The sequence below is a fragment of the Arvicola amphibius genome, chromosome 11, assembly GCF_903992535.2.
Source record: "Arvicola amphibius chromosome 11, mArvAmp1.2, whole genome shotgun sequence".
NCBI classification, from domain to species: domain Eukaryota; kingdom Metazoa; phylum Chordata; class Mammalia; order Rodentia; family Cricetidae; genus Arvicola; species Arvicola amphibius.
In genome coordinates, this window is record NC_052057.2 from 16,832,429 (window position 1) to 16,849,680 (window position 17,252).

The 17,252-nt window shown below is 42.9% G+C and overlaps 1 protein-coding gene across 2 annotated transcripts in view; it reads left to right on the forward strand.

Moving 5' to 3' along the window:
- Plch1 (phospholipase C eta 1) overlaps positions 1 to 17,252 on the forward strand; it is a 163,553-nt gene that overhangs the window by 134,065 nt on the left and 12,236 nt on the right. For both annotated transcript variants that reach the window (XM_038347487.1, XM_038347488.2), the window contains exons 11-16: positions 962 to 1,123; positions 2,951 to 3,022; positions 5,960 to 6,051; positions 11,659 to 11,756; positions 15,713 to 15,892; positions 15,981 to 16,088. In XM_038347487.1, the coding sequence (XP_038203415.1) occupies positions 962 to 1,123; positions 2,951 to 3,022; positions 5,960 to 6,051; positions 11,659 to 11,756; positions 15,713 to 15,892; positions 15,981 to 16,088 (712 nt within the window). The remainder of the gene's footprint in view (positions 1 to 961; positions 1,124 to 2,950; positions 3,023 to 5,959; positions 6,052 to 11,658; positions 11,757 to 15,712; positions 15,893 to 15,980; positions 16,089 to 17,252) is intronic.

The following is a 17,252-nucleotide window of genomic DNA, read 5'->3' on the forward strand; positions in this document are numbered from 1 at the left end:
TTTGTGAAATACATTCAGAAGTAGAGAGCTATCTATTCCTCAGGGGTCAGATAGATGGGCCTTCTAGTAATAAGTAATGTGGGAATTATTCTTGTGGAACCACTCCCTGCATGCCTGGGGCAGGTTGGTCTTTGGCAATCGGTTGAATAACCTGTGGAGCAGATCTGGACAAAGGGAGAGGCGAAGGCAGTTAACTAGCAGAGGGCAGTGCACACAGCCTGGGGCCCCTGGTCTGTGAGAGGACACAGGGCTATGTGAGATTCCATGTGAGGTATTGGCATTGCTTTGTTTTCCCCAAAGCGTTGAAACTGGTTGTGATTTTTTAAAATAATCATAATCAAAGGTCATGGTCCAAGTCAATATTGTGGACCCGCTAATGATGTCAAGGCGTTGGAGATCAGAAAGAAATTTTGTCTCAGAATTGTCAGCAACCTTGGAAACTTCCTTAGCATTTTTTTTTGCCTCTCAGTGAAGAAAGTCCGTTTTAAAAATAGCATTTTTGCTCAATTGTAACTATGTGGGTTTAGAAAGCTTCATTTCCTGAAGGTTCCCCTGGCTTGCCCTCTGGGGAAAGCTTGGGATATCAAGAGGGAATGGTTTAAAATCTTTCCTCACTTACTGGCTACCTCTGTAAACCTCCAGCAATTTGCTTAACTTCTCAAGGCCTCAGAATCCAGATCATCGAAACGAAGTAGAATAAGACTTTGTGTGAACAGTGCCGAACACACATGCAGCCAATGAAGGGCAGCTGACCGAGTCAGGGGTTTCTGATAAACAGGCGCTTTGGGGAATTTTTTGGTGAGGGGGTTCAAAATTGTTCAACGGGTATCTTAATTTCTTACAGGTGATCGAGAGATCATGCGATTATAAACTCAGTGTTGTCTTGGGTAGAAGGCATCTTCTACAGGAGTCTGTTTCTCGGGGGATTGTTCATATTAGTTGATTTTTTTTTTTTTTTCAGAGTAATGGGACCACTGAGCACCAGGTAGAATCTTTCATACGGAAAAAACTGGAATCATTGTTGAGGGAGTCTCAAATTCGAGACAAAGAAGATCCTGACAGTTTCACAGTGAGGGCTCTACTCAAGGCCACACATGAAGGCTTAAACACCCACCTGAAGCAGGTAAACAATCTCCTCTTGAACTCTTCCCCTCGCCATGGGAAAAAATGGACCCTCCTCTTCAGTTTCTAAGCACCTTTCCTTTGTGAAATGCTCCTCAAACGTCTCTGTCTATCCTTGTAAAGTCTGAGCAACAAATCCTTGTGCAAAGTAAAGTGAGGATGTGTACAACACACTTAGCATTGTCCTGGGCACAGGAAGTACCAACTCAGGTCAATGACTTTGATCTCAGATTGCCTGAGACAGCTCTGCTGTGTGCTGTCGACCTGGTGTCCTAAATATGCCAGGTTTCTCTCTTAAATCATCTTATTGGGACAATAAGTGACATGGTCCTCCTACCAATTAATGGGCTCTTAGAAGTACCAAAGAACTCACAGGTTAACTGGCTTGCTATTCTCCTGTTTATCGGATGAGAAAATGGAGACCAAGAGAAGGGCCATGGCTTTGGTGATAGTACTGTTTCTCCTAGCTTGGGGAAAGTGATTTCAATTCTATGGCCAACGTCCAGTGTAGCTACCTTCCTAATCCATACGCTTTGAACAGTTAGTGGTCAGGATTACTCGGTCTTCATAGGCAATGTACACACATAAAGTAAAGGGTGAGTCAACATCCCCTCATAATCCCCTGGTTCCTACCACTCACCAATTTTTGGGTAGATTTTTATACCAACCAGCTCCTGGGCTCTTCTTGCCATCTCTCCCATGAATTACTTTTGATATCATCTGTCTATGGCTTTAGCAGACACTTCCTGCAGCTTCTTTATTTTAAGGGGCTTGTTTACTTAGCTTCGTTCTATTGGTGAGTTTCTCTCTGTTTAGCTGGAGTCCTTGGTGGGTGGGGTCTGCAAGTCTCCCCACAATGAATTTCAGGGACAACAACCCTTTCACCAGGGGACATTTCTGCCCCCACTCCACATGTGGGCTAACACAAGAGGAGACTTGCTCACCACCTTTACCTGAAAAATGAACCCACGTGAGGCGTCTTCAGAGGCTCAAATTCCACTCCCCGGTGCTAACTACCAGGGCAATGCTTTCAACGCACAGATATGCATCACAGTGATTTCCTTAAATGAATGAAAGTGTTATGACTGGCCTTTATTTATAATATTTTAAAATCCCAAGCAACAGTGTTCAGTGTGAGCATTTTCTGTACTTAGCAACTTGGGCTACACAGCAAGATGCTTCCTCAAAAACAAAACAAAGAATAATTAATGATGATTTTTTTTTCTGACACAGTTTTGACACAAGTTATACATGAGACTATGGCTATCACACCTGGAATCTACTTCCATCATGCTATTTTGTTTCATGTTTTGTATGTTTAAGATCTTCAGAGATTAACCCCCAGTGGCTTCACACCTGCCCACTATGCAAGTGAACCATGGCTTGCTTAATCACTGTTTAGACTGAACAGTTGGTTTATTTTTCTTGGCGCTGTAACTAATGTCCCTAAATTATCCTACTTATGGATATGAAATTTCAGACAGAGCATCCCTTACAATAGTAGAAAGGGTCTCACCGAAACCCTCAGATAGTGTTAAGTGGCTATTTTCCAAAATTAAAATGCCTCTTAACTGGAAATGATCATCTCTGCTTGGGACGTTCAGAGCATCGCTTCCCGGTCTTAGGCGCACGGTGAATAGGGATGGAAGCCCTGACGGTGTCCCCCTTCCTTGCATCAGACAGACACAGTCACGTTTGAGATGTCAGAGGTGTGAAGTAGGAAGAAATGAGCCAGGGAAAGAGAAGGGAGGGTCCCTAGGGCACCTGCCAGAGCTAAGCAGGACGAAAAGAAAGAAAAATCCCTACACTATGCTTTCTATTTACGCAGAACCTGGACGTGAAGGAAAGTGGAAAGAAGTCCCATGGGCGATCGCTGATGAGCAACTTCGGGAAACACAAGGTACGTTCATAGTGATGGTGGTAAACGTGTGGCATTTAGTTAATTTTTAAGATTCTGTAAGTATCAGGGTAACATTGTGTTGCAATAATCTTGAGATGGCTGAAGATTTTGTTGAAAGGACTTCTGAAGGATAGAAGTTTGAAATTTAACCAACCTTGAAATTTAGAACTGCTATTAATCAAAAGGATCAAAAATCAAGTTGCATTTTAGAGGTTTTTTTTTTTTTAAATGTACATATCCAACAAAGGACTCATATACTATATACTTGAATCATTTCTACAAGTAAGAAGACAGGCAGTTCGAATTTCCAAAAAACAAAACAAACCAAAAGTTTAAATGCACCCATCACAAAAGCATGAAAAAGAAGCACTTGGCAGGGAATTGAGGCTCACCTTTGGAGTTATTTGGTAGTGAAAATTGCATAAACAGAGCACAGAGACCAAGCGTTTCAGTGCTCAGCATATATCCCTCTGCCGAGGTACAGAAACCAGCGTGGCACACGGTGTGATCATCTCACCTTTAGCAGCTCTGCTGTTGGGTTTATGACCAGGATAGAAACAACAGTTTAACAGTGGCATTTGCAATGGGACAAGTAGTGGACAGCCCAAATGCTCCTTAACTATAGAGTCAACTAAAATGTGGCAAATTCACATCTGGACGGTGAACAGCCACAGAAAGAACACAGTTATACCTATGTGCTATGATATGATCTTTCAAACATGATCTGAGCTAGAGAAACAAAATTTGGAGTGCATGAAGTAAGAGTATCTATGTATGAAATATGTATTTAAATTTAAAACCCTGTAACAATGCTATAGGGTAGAAATCTGGGTAGGTATTAAGGGTCATTGTTACCTTTGAGGGGAAAGTGAGGACCACATGGGAGAGGAGGTGGAGGATTCTAGGAAGCAGGCAGGATTCGACTTCCTCGTTGGAGTGCTTTCAGTTTGTGGAAAGCATCATTTGGTATACACAAAACTGTGTTCTTGTGCAAATGTATGCTACCTCAATAAAGAGGTGAATTATATAGGATATCAGTCATTGGGCCAGTGAGACGGATCAGCAGATCCAGTGTGTGGTCTCAAGCCTGATGACCTGGGTTTCTCATGACCTACCTGGTGGAAAAAGTTCAAGTTGTTCTGACAGTTTGTCATCTGACATCCACTTGTGCACTGTGGCATGCGTGTGTGGATGTGCATCCACACACACATGCACACATAAACTAAATGTAATTTTAAAAATTAATAAAGGAGATTGGTTATTAGGTGATGATGTAACACTATCTGAGGGTTTCCGTGAGACCTTTTCTACTATTGTAAGGGATGCTCTGTCTGGAATTTCATGTCCATAAGTAGGATAATTTAGGGACATTAGTTACAGCAACAAGAAAAATAAACCAACTGTTCAGTCTAAAGAGTGATTAAGCGAGCCTTGATACACTTGCATAGTGGGCAGGTGTGAAGCCACTGGGGGCTAATCTCTGAAGATCTTAAACATAAAAAACATGGAACAAAACAGTATGATGAAAATAGAGTCTAAATGTGATAGCCATAATATCATCTATCAAAACTGTGTCAGAAAAATTATCAACATTAATCATTCTTTGTTTTGTTTTTGAGGCAGCATCTTGCTGTGTAGCCCAGGCTGGCCTTACACGCCCACTGAACCTCTTGCCTCCTCCTCCAAGAGCTTGGATTACAGATGTGTGCCAAAACACTGCCTTTAGTTATTAACTTCTTTTTATATCTTATAATAAAAATGTATCTTCTGAGGAAAATATTTCAGAAGAATTTTGGCTACCAAAGAGTGAACGTTTTCACACATCTGGTGATAAGAGTAGGCTGTCCGTGAGGTTGTTTATGAATTATTTTAGTAAGTACCAGTAATAATTTACATACAAAGTTAAAGTCAGTGGATTACAAAATGGCTTTGTATGTCTCTCATGTAACCATTGAAATAATAATAATCACCCTTGTAGAATGGTAGTGTTTACACAATATGTTTAAGGTATGTCGGGAAGCCTGATGGGACTTGCGACTTTGCTCGCTTGGTGAATGAGAGTTTGAACAGTAGGGTTTCTGTGTCTGAAGTTTTCAGGATGAAAGTCATTCCTGAGACGGTACAAAGTCGCTCTTCAGTGTCACTGCAGCGGGTATCTTGTAGCCTGTAGTTAGTTTGGGGAAAAGAGAAAATCTGGAAGTTGATGTGACCCTGTGATGGCTTGGGGATAGTGTTCATTCCCAGGGTCATGTTCCTGGATGTCCAAAGTATACGGTCTAGACAGCTAACCTTGGTAGGAGCTGTATGTTTGGTCTCAAGGCTTTCTGCAATGACTGGGGGCTTCATCATTTGTTATGCTGGGTTATGTGCAGCCTAAATAATGAGCAGTCTCCAGTGTGAGAATGAACTCCCCCCGCCAAGATAAAAAAATCTGTCCAGAAGATGCTAGATTAATTCTGGAGACTTTAAGCTCATGTGCTATGATTAGCAATTTTTATTTTACTTCTAGAACGTAAAATGAGCTATAAACTCAAAGGGGCAGTTTGATTACATAATAACTATTTGAGAATGCGTTGACCGAAGGTAGAATGGCAGTCATTCTGTTTTTTAAAACCAAATTTGCCTTTCATCACTTATCAATAGTAAGCTTCTATATAAAAGGACATTTTCCCTTATAATTATTTAAACAGATACTTTAATTTTGGACTTTCTCTTCAAAGTACACAACTAATATAATTTTTCTAAGAGGTCAGTTTTCTGTGGCTTATTTTGCATTGCTAGTGTAATATAATGATTGTTCTATCTATGCATGGTCACACATGCACAAATACCTGTGTGTGTGTGCGTGCGCCTGTGTATGAAAATCTAGTCCAATCTGTCTTTTGTGACTGTTCCTAATGTGGTGAGTTAATAAATTTGCTATGACTTTTTCAACAGAAAACTACAAAGTCACGTTCTAAATCCTATAGTACCGATGACGAGGAAGACATATTTCAGAATCCTGGCAAGGAGGGAGGCCAGCTGTACAGGTAAGAAAGCATCTCCGTGCCTGTTGCTCTGACTCCCACGGCCCCTCCATCCTGTGATCCTAGCTGTTTTAGTTGCGTGTGTCTGGAGACTGGGAGGGCTCACAAGGGAAGGTGCTGGAGTGTAATGTGAAGACCAAGGTAGAGATACTGTGTGGAGGGAACACGGCGTCAGTGAGGGGCTGAACACAGGCTGGTGGCAGGAGTTGTCAGGTGAAAGGTGTCTTCAGAGAAGAAGAGGGCAATGCGGATGTCAGACTGGCAGAGGGCTGGAAGGACAGGAGCTTAAGCACGTAGCTGGAGCAGACAACAGGAATTACTTGTCCACCAGCCACCGTTAATAGTGAGCAAGGTGAGCTTTCCATCTTGTAGGGTCACGAAAGGAGTAAAGGAATTAAATTGCATATTAGCCCGGTAGGTCCCAACCCCATTAAAGAAATGCTCAAAACTATTAGCTCCTATTTTATTATTTTTGACGACTTTGCACATATACAATGTATCGTGGTCGTATCTGCCCATTATTACCCTCTCTTGTTGCTTTCCTGTTCCTGCTCAATTACGTCTTCCCAACACGGCCTTCTCCTCTTCCCTTCATATATTTGTTTTGGACCCACTGAGATGAATTAGGGTTAGTGTTGTAGGAAGCTGCTTGTTTGTTCCCGGCCACCCAGACTCCTGAAATAATCATACAGAAATCTATATTAATTGTAATACTTGAATTTTGCCTTTATTTCTTTATTAATTAAACCTGTTCTTTAACAATTCCATTCACGTATATAATGAATTCTGTGCTCTCGCTCCCTGCCCTCCCTCTCTTATCTTCCTTCCACCTCGATCTGCTCTCCCTTCTCCCTATAAATCTCTTTCCCACGTTTGTATCCTTTTGTTTTGTGATCCGCTGAGTTTAAACTGGCCCATCTGGGTGATCATGGGTTTAGAACTAGCCATTGGAATCCGGTGAGCTCACTAATGGGTACAGGCTGAAGGTAATGACTCCTCCCCGAGAATAGTTCAACAGGGAGTGTAGTAAGGCCCCACAAGCTCCTCCTTCATCCATGATTGACTGTTGACCAGGCCAGTCTTGTGCAGTCTCAGTGCAGATACCTTCAACTGCTGCTGCTGCTGCTGCTGCTGAAGATGATGATGATGATGATGATGATGATGATGATGATGGTGGTGGTGGTGGTGGTGGTGATGATGATGATGATGATGATGATGATGATGGTGGTGGTGGTGGTGGTGGTGGTGATGATGATGATGATGATGGTGGTGGTGGTGGTGATGATGATGATGATGGTGGTGGTGGTGGTGGTGATGATGATGATGATGATGGTGGTGGTGGTGGTGGTGGTGGTGATGATGATGATGGTGGTGATGATGATGATGGTGGTGGTGATGATGATGATGATGATGGTGGTGGTGGTGATGATGATGGTGGTGATGATGATGATGATGATGATGATGGTGATGGTGATGATGATGATGGTGGTGGTGGTGATGATGACGATGATGGTGGTGGTGGTGGTGGTGGTGGTGGTGGTGATGATGATGATGATGGTGGTGATGATGATGATGGTGGTGGTGGTGGTGATGATGATGGTGGTGGTGATGATGATGATGATGATGGTGGTGGTGATGATGATGATGGTGGTGATGATGATGATGATGATGATGATGATGATTTAAGGGCTGTGTCAGACTTTTCAGTCTTCTCCCTATCTTCTGTCCCTTACATTCTGGTTGCTCCCTTTTCTGCAGTGTTTGATGAACCGTAGCCAGGGAGGTCAAAATGTCTTATTTAGGACTGAGCATTGAACCATCACACTCTCAACTCCTCGAGCAGCCATGAGTCTCTGTATTCATCATTATTCACTGCAAAGAGAGGCTTCTCAGGTTAAGGCTGGGAATAGCATTTGTCTATGTATAAACGTAGATAATTAGAAGGCAGTTTTGAGCTATGTCAGTTTATCTAAAACACAGTAGTATGCTCTTCCCTAGGGTCTATGACTTCACCAGCCGCCTGGGCTGGGCTGGTTTCACAGTACCAAGCATGGATTCTCACCTGTTGAGAGGGTCCCAACTTCAACCAAACAGCAGTTGGTTTCCCCCATAGTGGGCTCACCTAGCTAGGCAGGTTGGTATTATAGTTCTTAATGCTCACAACCCTAAGGCCGTTGATACCTTTGTCCCCCAGCAACCTGTATAGCGCCCCTTGAAGCACTAAGAGAGCTAGCTGACTGGGAGGAAACTGCCTACGCCACTCCAGCTTTATTTATGTTTCTTGCAACCAGTGTGTATGGTGTCCTCAGCAACGGTGTCTTATCCTCTAGTCCTGGCAGACAACCAAGAGAAGTGCCAAGAGCCTGTATTGTGTGGGAAGCATCTGGGGCCTCCCTTAGCCAACAATTCACATGAAGGCATCCCGCAGCCAGAACTGTCACTTTTGCCTACTTACTCATGGCTTCTAGGTATGACATTATCTACCATTTAGGCCATGTCCCTACTAACTCTTTCTTAAAATAGAATTATTTAGTTAGCTTATAAAATAGGTTTCTTTAAAAAGATTTAAAAATTATTCTGTGTGTGTGTGTGTGCGTGCACACGTACGTATGCACACACGTGCCACAGCTTGTTTGTGGAGGTCAGAGAACAGCTTGTGCAAGCTATTTCTTTCCCTCCACAATGTGAGTCCTGGCATTCCAACTCAGGTTGTCAGACATGGTAGCAAATGCCTTTACCCACTGAGCCTGCAGCCTAAGGCAGTGGGTTTCTCTATTACCAACCCTCTCCCTCCTTATGCCCGATTCCATCCTTCTTTAAACATTTCTATACCTAGTATTCCCCTCTCTTCCTTTGCCAGATATTCAATGGACAGAGGTTTAGCACTTAGAATAGATGCTGAAAAATCTAAATGTTACATAACCCAATTTAAAAACATGGGCTATGGAACTGAGCAGAGAGTCCTCAAAGAAAAAATATAGATGACTGGTGTTTGACATCACTAGACACCAGGGAGATGCGGATGAAGACACTTTCATATTTTGAGACCCATCTCACCCCAGTGAGAATGGCTATTACCAAGGAAACAAATGATGGCAAGGAAGAGAGTTAAGGGGAGCTTTATTCACTGTTGGTCGGAATATAAAGTGGTACAGCCATAATGGAAATCAGTATAAGATTTCTCAGAAAACTAGAGGTAGAGCTTCCATATGACATGGTCACATTTCTCCTGGGCGTATACCCGAAGGACTCCATGTAGCCTATCAGAGATACCCACACACCCATGTTCGTTGCTGCTCTATTCACAATAGCTAGGACATTGAATCGGCTCACATGTCTGCCAGCCTTTGAATGGTTAATGAAAATGTGGTGCTCAGACACAATTCAACACTATACAGCAGATGTGAAATTAGGAAATGTATAGGAAAATAGATGTAGCTGGAAAATATTACAGTGGTGAAGTAGCTTAGACCCAGAAAGACAACACTGTGTGTTCTCTCTCATAGGCAAAGCCTCGCTTTAATTTTTTAGATTTCTGTACTTAAATTGTGCTGAATACCTGTAGAGGCCAAGAAGCAAAAAAGGAGTGCAGAGATTGGGGGTGAGGAGACCAAAAAAGGAGGGCTAGAGTAAAAGAATGATCCGAAAATCGAGGAGGGTAGTAGGTGTGGAAAGTTCCCTGCTCCCCCTTTTTAAAGCCATTGCCCGTGTAGTATCCATGATGACTGTTTTCAGAACCCGATTGTGACCCCTGCTGTGATCAGGACTTCTTGAGTTGGTAGGTAGATAGGTGTGGGTGGGGACACACACACACATGCACACACGCATGCACACACACATGCACGCACATGCACAGCTTTGTCTCTTTACTAAACACAGAAATTAAAGCCATAGAGGCCATATAGGAATTTGCCATTAGTGCTCAGGTAGACTTTCCATTCAAGCCTAATGGGATGCATATGCATCAAACACTTGTTAGTGAGGGCGAAGGAGAAAAATGCAGAAAAAAAAATGAATATTAGTTACAGTAAAAGACACAAGAGAGACGGGGACACCTTTCAGAAGACCTTTATTAACTATTTCTAAATCAAAGTGTCCGGTGCATAGCCAGGGAAGGGACAGCATTTAAAAAGACACATCAGTCTTCATTCATGCAAATGAGATGTCATTACAGGTATTACATGCATTACATGCTGTAATAAGGTTACATGCTGCTCTTGAGTCCGTTAGAGATTTTCTCCTAATGCCTCTGAGAGCCTGAGCACTGGGACTTGGGTCACCTAGGGACTTTACTAAATCAATTCACTACTGCTATAAAAATATAAAGAGCTAACTTTATGTAGAATGTCTCCATGCCACAGACTGTCTCCGGAGTTTTACTTGTGAATTTTAAGCACGATCTCACACTGATTTGTTCAGTTTTTAATCTTTAATATCTACTTCTCAAACCTTTTCATCATCCCAAGGAAAAAATCTCTACCCCTCAGCAGTCTCCCTACCCTCCACTCTGTTCTGTCTCTGGGCAGACTTTTTACTTGACAACATTTGACCTTTTAAAAACACCCGGCTTCTTTCATTCAATGTTGTGTTTTCAGGATTCACTCACATTGTGGCATATGGATGCGCTATTTGATTTTATGGTTTAACTACCCGCCATATGAATATCCTACATTTTATGTATTCTTTCAGTCCTTGGAGAATGTTTTGGTAGCTTTCTCTTTGTTGGTTGTTTAAAAATATTGTCATGCATATGCACAGGCGGGGTTTTACATCAATGTAGAATTGCGAGGTAACAATGTAACTCTTGCACTTGACCAACTGTCAACCGTTTCTCATGGGAATGGCACCCTTTATATTCCCAGTTGTGTGTGAGTTTCCCCTTATCGCCGCTTGCCCACCTTCTCAGTGATAGCTGCCCTAGCGGAAGAGAGGTGGTGCCTTCCTGTGCATTTGCGCTTTGCTGTTGACCGATGAGGCTGAGCATGATCTTGTGTGCTTATTGGCCATTTGAGTGGTGGTGATGAGCATTGAATGTCTGATGTTAAATTTTCTTTAGAGGAGAAGTGTGTGTGTGTGTGTGTGTGTGTGTCAGCAATGGGGTGGCATGTGGAAATTTTACGGTGGTAAAGAAGAGTGGTTGAATATGTAATGATATCGTCAAGACTATAAGAATATTGTAGTAAGAAAACTTAGACGGTGCCCAGGAAACCTAACTTCTACACAATACAATGTATAGTCACTAAAAGACTATCTGAAATACTTGTAATTATATTTCTAAAGAAAAATCACGGTGAAATTCTTGGCTCATTTATTTTTTAGGTATTTAGGTTTTGTGGTCTACGTGTTTCTATACCTATTTAGTCTAACTCTGTTTCCAGGGATTATTCCATAGCTGTGGAACCACGCCTTTCACAAGAAGAAAGGCAGATTCCCTGCAGAGACTGAATAAAACAAAGGTTGTAGGATGGTATAGACCCAGGAGAAGGGCTGAATGGGGAGTCAGACCTGGGTTCCAGCCCTGGCTCCACGGACCCCCAGGGAAGGTGATGCAGCCAGAGGCTTCCAGTCCTTCCAGCCCGAGCCGCATTAATTTGAGTGTGTGCTCTGCAGGCTGGGCCGCCGAAGGAGGACCATGAAACTCTGCAGAGAGCTCTCGGACTTGGTGGTGTACACAAACTCCGTGGCAGCCCAGGATATTGTCGATGACGGTAAGGCCCAAGCGTCTCTCGTTCTTGTCAATGCTCTTGACTTTTCCCTGCCATTGCTGGTTAATGTTTCCACTGATCGGCTCTTTCCCACCCGTGTCTGGGACTGTATGGCCTCTCATTTGTCAGGGAAGTGACAGCTAACGTGATTCCGAGCTTGCATGTGGGGCTGTGTTGATTATTTGTAGGTGCCCGATTGCCTCGAGGTCAGAGAAGTTTTCTACAGGGTGGAGACGTCTTCTATTGTTATGAAATGACAAAGGCTTTTCAGAGCCAAAGTCTCACTTCAGGACTCAAACTGTGGAGAGCAGGCCTTCCTTCATGACCAGGTCACAGATGGCCATTTCGAGTGTGAATGACCAGGAGGAGTGGATTAATTAGCTACAACAATACCCTAGAGAAAACACATTTTCTCATTAAACATTTTGGCTTTGACTAAAGTAGTTTATTTCCCTGACTGAAGTTTTAACAAAAGGGGTAGACACAGCTTGGTGTCACTGGTTCACGTGGGTTTTCCTTCATTCTTTTCTAAAGAGGTTTTATTTATTGTGTGTGTACGCGTGTCTTGCCTACGTGTATATATGTGTACCACATGTGTTCTTGGTGCCTGCGGAGGCCAGAAGTGGGTGTTAGGTCCCCTGGAACTGGAGTTTCAGATGACTTTTAGCCACCGTGTGGGAACCCAACCAAGGTCCTCAGCAAGTGCTGTTAACTCAGGGCCATCTCTCCAGCTCAGGCATCTCTCCGCCTCTCTCACCGCTTTCTTTTGTATCGAGCTCAGAGGGACTGGGGACAGCCATCCTCATCTTTGAGTCTCCTGGCTGTTCTTTCCCTGCTGGTCTCCTATTCCATTCTGTCTCCAGATGTTTATGGAGGTACAATAATCTAGTGGTGCTTTAATCCACTTTGATTTTAGTGGATGGAAATGGAAATCAGAATCTCCACTTTTCTCAGTGATCACAGCCCAAGGACAGCTTTGTGGGACAATGCTGTTGTCCTCACAGGCTTTGGGCTCTTCTCTCATTTTTTTTTTTTTTTTGGTTGTTGTTTTAATCCATGAGTACTTTTTTTTTTTCTATGAAAAGAATACTTTTCTGGGTTTGGATTTCTTCTTGAAACAATGTCAGTTATACAAAATTTAGATGAACACCATCTGTGAGGAAAGAGAAACCTTAAGACTCTCAACTTGCAAGTGATACTTTCTTATACTGACTGCCCATGGCTCTCGGATTAACCCAGGGATTGGCTGGATGAAGTTGAAGGTATCGCTGATTTACAGAATGAACATGTTGACTGATAATACCTTTGGAAATCACAAGCCTAGTAGCATTGGGATATAATCTTGAGTACTGTTTACCTTTTAAAATTCATGTGGTTTGTCTTTAACTTTTTTAAAAAGACACAAAATGAACTGTGCATAACGAGTAGGTGTCTTATCTTTATGCGGAACAACTCAATTCCATTAAAACACTAATCGATGTGAGCTTAGTAAGCAAGGTCAACTTAATGATATCACGTGTGCCTATTGATGTGGAGAATCAGAAGAAATAACTCAGATATTGAGTACAGTGATGCTGCATATGAACTGGGTTTGTCAATAAGTATATTTTCCCCTGCTCTGTTGAAAACCTTCTCCATCAGAACCTGCCCTTACATTCAATTTTAGTTTTGTTGAGATGCATAAACTCAGCTCATGTATTCTGTCAATAATATATATTAATAATTATTTTCAGGGAAAGGGCCTATGCTAGAGAAATCACTAGGTTAAGAGATATAGTCTTCCCATCTCTTCCTCCTGAGCTATGACTAGTTCAAGTTCCAGGTATGCAATGTCACTGAGTCAGCTTTTAACACCCAAGGGAGTGTAGCTCCCAGGACAACAGGTACCCTGACAGACCACATTGCCAACAAGCAAGCCAGACAGACATGGTCTGAGCGCAGCCACCTCTATTCCATTCTTTGTCTCCGTGGATTTAGACACTGACTTCTAACTTCAGTGTTAGACGCTGAGTGAGATTGAGACTCTTGGCAAGCCTGCTCTTCCTTCCCGCTGGCCTTTTCCAGCAGGTCCAGTGGACATGCGAGTAAACCTTTGGTTCCCGGATATGAGGTCTGGTAGTGTTTATAACAGCTGTGGCATTGTGGAGTCGGGTCAAGAGATGGATAGGGACAAAATGGGCAATGTTAGATCTTTGGAGTTTTATTCCACATGAGCCTAAAGTCTATAGATTCTATATTGACAATGTGTTGTTGTCCAAGTAGAAATCCAAGTGCAGGCACCATGCATGTTGAGTGCTCTCCATTTTTCTTCTTTATAAGCCTGGCTGGGTGGACAATCTTTCTTGTTTCTGAAACATTACTTAAAAATTTTTTTACTACTATTATTTTTATATATTTTTGTATAGTATTTGCTGCTACATTTACTACTATTTGCTTAGTATTGTTGGAGATTGGGCATAGGGCCTTGTATCTATTTGGTTAAATACTCTACTATTGAATTATGTCCAGACATCTTTCCTTATGTTGATTTTAGGACAGTGTCTGTGTTGCCTGAGATGACAATGAAGTCACTCACAGTGCAGACAACCCTTAAACTTGGAATCTTCCTCTTGGTCTCCTGACTTGCTGGCATTACATGCCTACCGCATGAGGGCTGTCTCTGTCACGCCTTTCACCAAGCAGGTTTTGACTGACTCCATGAGCAATCAAATCACCCTCCAAACTCAAGTTTTCTTTTTTCCAAGTGGCATTTTCCCTTCATTTTCCTGGACTGTGAATATTGTCCACTAGCACATGTATTTCACATGTGCTTTTTACCCTTTACATTTTCAGGCACATGTGTTGCTATTGTATGTATGTGCGTGTTTGTATGTGTATAGCACGCATGTGGGGGTGAGCATGCATATGGGGTCCCAAGGATGTAGAGGCCAGAGGCTTATGTTAGAAAGAATCCTCCATTATTCTCCCACCTTATTCAATGGGGATGGTGTCTCTCAGTCTAACCCAGACCCCAGCAATATGGCTAGTCTTGCTAGCTAGTATACTGTGGGGCTTCCTTGTCTCCATCTCCCCAAGATGGAATTACAGGCAGACCACCACACCCGCTGGGCATTTACATGGGTTTTCTGGATCTGAACTCTGGTCCTCACAGTTACATGGCAAGTGTAGAATCCCTGAGCCGTCTCCCCTGTTCTACATGTGAATTTTTAACGAGCATCATCAGTATTTGTCTTCCTGGTGTCAGGAGTAAGTTGTGGATGCAGTTCGATTCATTCGCTGTCACCTGTGTCTGTGCCAAAGATCTTGCGGTGTCATGTACTACAAAATAATTTTCCTTCCCTCCTCTTCCTGCTGACCAGACGTGAATCAATGAAACAACTGAATTCTGGGAGAATATGGGAGCCCACAATGGCCCCTTAGCAAATGAAGTTCTTATTCAGCCTTGCATTGACAACAATGGAAGGAATCTCGGGGTCTTTTTGGTCAGGAGTTGCTTACACTGCGGCTTCTTAAGTGGCAAGTGTGGTCTATAACTTTGTTCATACCTGTTTATGTTTTATCTAAACATTTCTGTGTCTCTAACAAACTGTGCCTAAAATGACTTTAACTTCTTGTTCTGATCGGCAGCTGAATCTCAGTCAGGTACATGGCTCCCATTCTGAGGAGAGTTCAGATAGCACACATGAGCCGCCACCAACCAGAGTGTCTCTGACACTTCCTTTCTGGGATTCTACATATAACTTGCCACAGAGTGGGTGAGCCCCTCTGAACCCATTCTGGTTCTGGAGTAAACCTTTTATTTGTGAAACGTCCTTGGATTTGCTGTGTCTAAAGTCTTTCATTTAACAGGCTGGATCCACTTTTGCTGTGGGCCGTGCATGGGCTCCGGCATTATCCAGCCTTTTAAGAGAGTGTTGGCTTTGGTACATTGGTCACATTCTCTGTTTCTTTGTTGCTAGGAACCACAGGGAATGTGTTGTCCTTCAGTGAAACGAGAGCACATCAAGTAGTCCAGCAGAAGTCGGAGCAATTCATGATCTACAACCAAAAACAGCTCACAAGGATTTACCCCTCTGCCTACCGCATCGACTCCAGTAACTTCAACCCTCTGCCCTATTGGAATGCAGGCTGCCAGCTAGGTCTGTATGGCCCGAGAGCGGTGGTCCTCTGCTTTCTCTCTCTACCTGTAAATTGTTTCTAATCCTCTCAAACTTGTAATGTTCACAGTGGCTCTGAACTACCAGTCGGAAGGACGGATGATGCAGTTAAATCGGGCAAAATTCAAGGCAAACGGCAACTGTGGCTACATTCTCAAGCCTCAGCAAATGTGCAAAGGTAAGTGCCAGTTTCCTAGCTGTGTCTGAGTGCAGGTGATGCCCTGCTATTTAAATTGTTTAAATTCATTCTTCTTACTATTAATGTGGGCATGTGTGTTTGTATGTGTGTTAGTAGAGGTCAGAGGGCTACTTCGTGGAGTCTGTCTCTCCTTCCACCATAGTGGGTGCCAGGGTCTTCAGGACTCGGGTCTTCAGGCTTTGTGGCAAGTATGCCACTCATTGAACTGGATTTGTAGAAGTTAGACAACAGAATTTCCATTCTCCTCTTAATTTCAGATTCTCTTTCCATTCCTTGTATTTGTTCTAGACCCGAAACAGCTTAGCAAATTACCGGATTCTGACCTAACTGCCCTTGTTGTGATGCTATAGGCATTCAATTAGATTGTTCATCCATATCATGGTTGCCCTATTGACATTGCTTTAAAGTATCCCATCCTCTGGCTTTTGGAAACAGTGTAATGAAAACACAGCTATAGAAGTGTTGACAGAGATTTCTGCCCCCCTCCCCCCGCCCTGCAGCCATTTAGTCCCAAAGAAACACACAGAGGCCTACATTAATTATGAACTGGTTGGCCTCTTAGCTCAGGCTTCTTATTAACTCTTGTATCTTACAGTAACCCATAATTCTTATCTGTGTTAGCCACATGGCTTGGTACCCTTTATCAGTGAGGCATTCTCATCTTGCTTTCTCTGTGTCTGGGTGATGACTACAGACTGAGCCTTTCCTTGTTGACAGAGGTTTCTGTCCCACCCAGCCTCGTTCAGTCCTACAGAAATCACACAGAGGTCTACATTAATTATAAACTGATTGGCCTAGTATCTCAGGCTTCTTATTAACTCTTATAATTTATATTAGCCCATAATTCTTGTCTGTGTTAGCCACATGGCTTGGTACCTTTTTCAGTGGGGCAGTCACATCTTGCTTGCTCTGTGTCTGGCTTCCTCTCTGTCTGGGGACAACAGCAGACTGAAACTTCCCTCTTCCCAGAATTCTCGTTGCCCCGCCTCTACTTCCTGCTTGGTCACCCTGCCTGTACTTTCTGCCTGACTACTGGCAGAAAGTACAGGCATGTGAGTATTTTATTAAAAATAATATAAGTGACAAATCTTTACAGAGTACAAGACATTGTCCCACAGCATGGAAGTGTTGAAAGTTATGTTG